This window comes from Leptonychotes weddellii, unplaced genomic scaffold (genome assembly GCF_054177405.1).
Source record: "Leptonychotes weddellii isolate Sample4059 unplaced genomic scaffold, ASM5417740v2 HiC_scaffold_11279, whole genome shotgun sequence".
NCBI lineage: Eukaryota > Metazoa > Chordata > Mammalia > Carnivora > Phocidae > Leptonychotes > Leptonychotes weddellii.
In genome coordinates this window covers 1-6916 of record NW_027690398.1, presented here as the reverse complement: position 1 = coordinate 6916, position 6916 = coordinate 1, and the positions used below count along the sequence as shown (strand labels likewise).

Genomic DNA, 6916 nt, shown 5'->3' with positions numbered 1-6916 from the left:
CCCAGTAATGTTTGCCGCTGCTAAAGCAGGGTTCTCCCCATGATGCAAAGTAGTCAGATGTTCCAGGAATCAAGGATGCATACAGATGGTCACGGTCATACCTCAAACTTCTCGCGTCTTCAAATAGCCTCGTATCGTGATTGGTTATTACCCTGCTGAATGTCACATTGACTGTCAAAAGGAAAATTCCAGTCAAAACCAATGGGAACAATGCAATGGCCCCTGACAGAAGAAAGAAGGTCTATCTACAGTCTCACCGAAAACAACATTCCAACATTAGAAAGGCAGTTCTGACTGCAGAACTTTGGATCCAGATGTTGCCAACGGACAAATACCTTCTTAAAATGGAAAAAAAAAAAAACCACAAAACAAAACCTTCCTAAAAATTTAGAGATCATGAAGAAGGTCATATGGACTTCTGGCTGGTTACTTTGCACAACACAGGAAAATCTGCCCATCTATGCATCGTCTTCAAGCCCACAGCAATATAACTTTGCTCCACCACCCCTTCTGAGGGAACTAAGGCAAAATTACACTTTAGACTGGATAAATGGTGGTATCCCTTCATCAGAATATCACTACATTCTAGTTACGCACGTTGACACTGAAGAGGAAAACCTAAAGATGACTTCCTAGATGTGGCTTCCTACAAATGTTCTGCCTAGGATATCTGCTTCTACCTGAGGTCTCCTCTTCCTCTCTGCTAAATTAAACCTCTGGGTTTAAGTTTATCATAGAGATCTGTATGGTATGACCTCACCAACCACCAATTTGCTTTATTGCCATTTTTCATAAATTCTTGAATTCTGCCTTGAGGCATGATTTTATGCTTATGCATTTTTCCTCATTGCACAAATGGAAACTAATGCAATTTACTAGGAAACTTTTTAAACCAAAAAGATTTTCAAAGACTAACTGACTGTACTTCCTTTGAAACTGGAGGGTCTTGAATTCACATCTACTTTTCTATGACTGGGTGAACAAGTGACACTGCATATGATAGTTTCTAGGGCTCAGGGTGCCCTCTTCTGGAACACACTCGCTTTCCCATTACTTAAGTAATCTATCAAATGTATAAGTTAGTAGGGCCTGAACCACATATTGACATATGCACAGCTACTCTGGTTTCTCTTTAAAAGACGGCCCACAGAAAACCATGATTGAAGGACCTGACATCGTGGTCTCACCAGTGGGACTGTGGGGCTGACACTCACCTAGGAAGCTGTTGAGCCTGTCCGCCAGCCCCATTATGGGTCGTGCCCTGAGTTGTGGCTGCCCACATGGAGGTAGGTTTGGCTGATTTCTCTTCATCCTGTAAGGAGGAAGATGAGCTTAATCTTTCTGGTGCCTGAGACTTCTTAGAAACACAGTGGTTGACAAAGTCAGCACCCTTTAGCCAACCATTCTTTATCAGAATCCTTTCCTCCACAATCATGGGATAGGACTGTGTTATTCTTGGGGAACCACTTTTCTTCTTTGCCTGCTTCTGCCCACCCCAATCTCTCCTAGGTGCTCTTGCCTCTCTCACCAAATCACTGGGAAAATTAGTCTTTCTGCTTCCGATAGGTATACAACTGTGAATCTAAAACCACATAGCTGGTTCTAGAAACTTCTGTATTGAGCACTTCACTCAGCCACGAGGATAAAAGAAGTCTAACTTCTGATCAAGGGGCACAGGAAATCATATTCAGCAAAACATGCACAAACATGGGCATACATAAGCAACTGGGTATAGTCCAGCAATGCTGTCTTTGCTTGGATAGAAGTGCAGAGCTTGAGCTCTTCCACAGCCTTCACCCTGCCCTAGGTAGCATGGATGTCCAAACTCACCTTGCCAAAGTGTCTCCTAATTCCTGTCAAGAAAAAAAAGAGAAACTTAAGACTTCAAGCATAGGTCATTCTGCCAGTCTTTGGGTTTGGGAAATATCAGGAAAAGTACTAATCACCACCACCACCCCACACACACTGTCATGCTAACCCTTTTTCCTTTTCTTCCCTAAAGATAATCCCACTATAACAGATGGACAGAATGGAAATTCTGGATGAATTTAGAACACTGAGTGTAAAGAGAGGACAAAAGTACCAACTGTGCAATGCTGCAACCCTCAGCTGTCTGCAAAGTAGCCTTTCCTGGGTTTGTCCCCCAAGGGTGGTATGTCCCAAATTAAGGGCAATTCAAACCTAGGACTTCCCTACCGAAGCAGGAAGTAGGTGAGCTTTTCCCAAATTTCCCCATACTTCCTTCCCAATTGGAGACAAGAAATTGGATGTCCACTGAGTAAGTTGTGTCTTTCTGGGTCTTGGAGAAGCAAGCTCAATTAAAGAAATTGAGAAGGGACTATTCCCTGGGGACTCTCCCTAATGAGTCTCATAAGGCTTCCTTGTTCATGGCTAGAATAGGAGTTGCAGTTGATCTAGACTATTCCCAATCAGGAGAGACACCCGCCAGAGGGGCAAGACATGGAAGAATACATCTTTGCTAAGCAGTAAAGCATGGAAGTCAAAGGTGAGCCACAGTTCTTACCTGGAGGAGCTCCCCATCTGGCTTTTGGCACATAGCCACCAGCTCCATGTACATTTCTCGTAGGGAGCTCATACAATTGGTCAGATGACCTTGATTCCTCAAGAATTGCTCACAATCTCATTGCCTTCTTCTCGAAGGCTTTCTAAAGTTTCATTTTCCTCTCTGAGAACTGGACACGGTGTCTCATGAGCAGGAATGACGTTTTCATGTTGAGTCACAAAACACTGCAAGGACATGGGTTAAGTAGACTGAATACTCAGGTCAGTCTCATCCCTGGCCACTTAAGCAGCAACCAGTGTACTCTGCCTCTGGGCTCCATACATCCTAAATTCATGAACTTCCACTTCTCAGAAACCATTCATTCCTCTCTCCATTTGTTTTCCATCCTTTCAAAACTATTCCAAGAGCCAAACCCACACATTCCCTCAAACCACTCGCATCCACCTCATGAGTTCCTGAAATTGGAGAAAAGCTTGTCATTGATATCTTTCATACCCATCTTCTCCAACCTGAAAGACCACAGGCAAGCCACTGAAACGTATGAGTGACTCAAATCATTATGTGCAATATTCTGTTTTCTGGGTTACCTTAGGAAATTTATTTCCAGTCTCAAACCTCCCTCCTCCACAGCCTGGCATTTCTCTCTTCCTTCATGACAATGTTGCAGGATTAGAAGCCCCCAGAAAGGATCTTCCTAAAATCCTCACCACCTGCCTTCAAAATGGATGTCCATCCTCATGGCCCTATCTTCTGTTAGGAGGGCATCTTCCATATTCTTTTCAAGGACACTAATCCTTACTCTTTTGCATCTTTCCACCCGGGATTTATGGGGTCACTCTCTGCATCTCAGCCTTTCCAGTCCTCCTTTTCCTTGGCTTATTTTATTTTTTTAAACGTGTTACATTTTCTCCTATTTGAACCTCTATCGTTCTCTATCTCCCGTACTATCAGTTTTCACCATGAGGGACACACTTGTTAAATTGCTGTTCAGGTTTCCTTTCTATCCCTGGACTCACTGGAGGAATCAGATGGAAATACCCTCAGTTTCCAAGGATATGCTCTTTATTCCCTAAAATGTTTGACATACAAAAATCTCTGCCTGAAATATCTGTGGATTTTTCACATCTACTTGACCTTGAGAACTCGGATTGGCCTTCACCCTGAGGAATTTGTCCTCGGAGCCTGAATAATGGCTACTGAATTGGTCCAGATCATGCTCTGTGCTGCCCATCTTAGCACTTGTTGCACATTCTTCTCATGGTTTTTTGGTAGTTAGTGGTATAGTAGACTCTAAGAATCCTAAGAGGCATGCCACCTTCCACTGAATCGATGGCTGGATCATTTCTCCCACTGCTCAACCCCTTCATAGAATTTCATGACACATGATGATTTAGCTCAAGTTCCTAATGGCTAAGTTCCTCCATCATCTGTCTCAACCTGATTGAGAGGGAAATACACTCTCATACTTACCATCGAAGGCACAGTCATTCTGCCATATTTATTGAGACTCTCCTGGATTCCTTGGATCTTTTCCCATAAAGATCTCATCTCGTCAGAGAGCTTTTCCTGTAAAAGAGCTATGGATTTTAGCACCAGGGCAGCAACTACATTTCAGTTTCAGAACTCCAATGGTGGAAAGAATAATCGAGGGACACTAGATAAATGTACTTCAAGGAGAGAAGGATCATCACATTTGCCCATTTGCCCTCGCTAGTGATCAAATTTTAGATCAAACTGTAGAACCACACAATGTCATGTCATCTGCATGCAGACATGGTCAGCATTTTACTTAGCACAGCCACTTTTCAGAACCTGTGGCATCTTGCATCCCAATATGCTTCTAGCGATGCTTGTCCCCTGCTCATTCCAATGCACTTTATCCCACCTGTGTCCACTGCTGGGAAATATGTAGCCTATAAAAACCCTTTCTGTACTTTTGAAGTTTTCATAGCCAGTGGCTCTTTCTCAAGAGGAGGGCTTTGCAGTGCCTTGGGCATGATGCCTTCTGTCTTGTCAGTTAAATCATGATCATTAACTTAATCACCCTCCCATGAAGAGTAGTAGACTGGTGTCTTCACAGTCTCATCATTGGTACCTAATACCTGGCATTCATGAGAGGACTCAGGAACCCTCATGCTCCTCATGTCCTTACAATCCCTTAACCATCCTGTCTCCACCTTTCAAAGTGCTCCCAGAGCCATCACTTACCCGCTGTTCTTCAATAGCCTCTTCAATAGAATAGTGTCTGTGAGCCTTGTGCTCTGGGGAGTCAGAACAGAGCCAACAGAGCAGGCTCTCTTCCTCTCTACAGAAGATCATCTTTGTCTCTTTGTGGGTCCCACACATCTGTTCCTCAGAGAGCAAGAATTCCCTCAGATTGGCTTTCCTGGCAATGTACACTAGATTCTTAAGAACAATGTTGGTTTTGTACTCTCTCTGCTGGGATGGTTCACAGCATACAGGACATTGGTAAGGGATTTCAGCTGCCTCCCAGAAAAGGTAGAGAAAGGATCTACAGAAGCTGTGCCCACAGCATATAGTCACTGGGTCTGTAAAGGTATTCAGGCAGACAGGGCAGATGAATTCTTTCTGGACGGGTTCTGGTAAGGCCGAGTCCAGGTTTCTGAGGGAAGAGAATTAGATGTATTTATTCCACTGCCCTAGGGAAATACAGAGGCCTAAGCAAAATGTGATTCAGGCGGTGACTCCATAACACACTGGATCTTGAGCAGAATAGGCTTGATTTTGCAGAGGACACAAAATGAAAAGCCAAGCCACAAGAGATCTCTAAGATCTACAGAAAATTTTCTTAGCTGCCTAGCCAACACCATTCACTTCCAGCTCCCCATCCTTTTCTCCTGCATTAAAAGGAAGAGAGTGCCCCAGTCTTGCTGAGGGTCTCACTTTCCTCCAAAGAGCTGGAGATGGAGGAATTTGACCAAATTTGTACCCCCAGGTGGCAGGTACCAAATGCCCCCTCCACTTCCCAAACCCACAAAAATCAATGGTAATGCTCACTGCCATCATTGATTTAGTGCAGGCTATCTGACTAAGCCTGTATTTCTATTACCTCAAATAATTTCCAGGCATTTCTCCTGGCATGTCCTTTTTTATCTCAATCAGAATCCACACCCCAAAACTGTCTTTCCACGATTTCTGAATAGGTTAAGTTAATGAAGAGGAATAGAACATTGTTGAGAGGGGCACAATCCTAAACAGAATCAACCTTCATCAGTAACCATGTTGTGGAACTTGCCCCCCACCAATTTTTGTTATCTATACCACTCTAATGAAACAAATGGCAAATTAAACAATGCCTATCTCTTGTAGGTCTTTAAAATTATTGCCAAGCACCCCTTCAATTTGTCATAAGTTGTAATGAGGTTAGAACTATTGCCTTTTGGGAATCCAGGCATGCACCACTCTTACAGTAGACCATCATATACACTCCAAGTCAAATCAAACATTCCTAAAACCATTTTTAGCATTCACCCAAGTACAAAACTACAAGATAGATACAGCTTGGCAACTATTTTCTGAGCCTTTCTAAGATGCAGGAAACACTAAGGGCTGCATAAAATAAGAGAAATAAAATTAACCTTCATATTAACTCCATATTAACACACATAATGAGACAGGCTAACAGAACAAGGATGGAATCACTTTGGCTCTAAGTAGGCAAACAACATCATTTCACAGATTCCACCTCAGTTTGCCCATCAGGTAAAACTCAGAAATCTGGTTTGTTTTCCTTTAGGAAAGTCTGTTGAAACCTCCAACCCCCTACTGGTACCTTATATACTCACCTGGAGGCCAAGTCTACGGTCTCACAGATGCTTGTGGTAGAAGTGATGGAAGGATGGCAGCTGGATGATCAGGGCTTCCAAGAGGGAGTTTTCAGAGGTCTCCACAGCCAGTTGAGCTCCAAACACACTCCCAGTTGTGGAGGAGAATGAACCTGGCCCCTTGGATCTCCTTATAGTGAGTCTCCAAAGACCACACCCATTTCTTCCAAGTGGCAACATTTCAGAGGTCTTCAGAATGGGTGTTCTGATGCATGATGAGATTTCTTCAAACCAGAGGAAAGGATTGACTTAACATGCTGGCTAATCTCCAAACGGATCTCCCTGTTGTGAAATCCCTGGCCCTTGCTGTGATGACATTTGAGGAGATCTGTTTGGGTCAGGGAGTCTGTTTTGACTGGAATTTTCCTTTTGACAGTCAATGTGACATTCAGCAGGGTAATAACCAATCACGATACGAGGCTATTTGAAGACGCGAGAAGTTTGAGGTATGACCGTGACCATCTGTATGCATCCTTGATTCCTGGAACATCTGACTACTTTGCATCATGGGGAGAACCCTGCTTTAGCAGCGGCAAACATTACTGGG

The 6916-nt window shown here is 43.5% G+C and overlaps 1 protein-coding gene across 1 annotated transcript; it reads right to left on the bottom strand.

Annotated features, from left to right (window-relative positions):
• Nucleotides 1-1214: 1214 nt before the first annotated feature.
• Nucleotides 1215-5147, bottom strand: LOC102745399 (tripartite motif-containing protein 43-like; the record flags this gene model as incomplete). Its single annotated transcript, XM_081809600.1, has 6 exons — nucleotides 1215-1312; nucleotides 1831-1853; nucleotides 2525-2591; nucleotides 3020-3033; nucleotides 3995-4090; nucleotides 4733-5147. Coding segments are annotated over 6 exons (713 nt in total), but the record flags the coding sequence as incomplete, so codon positions are not given.
• Nucleotides 5148-6916: the final 1769 nt, after the last annotated feature.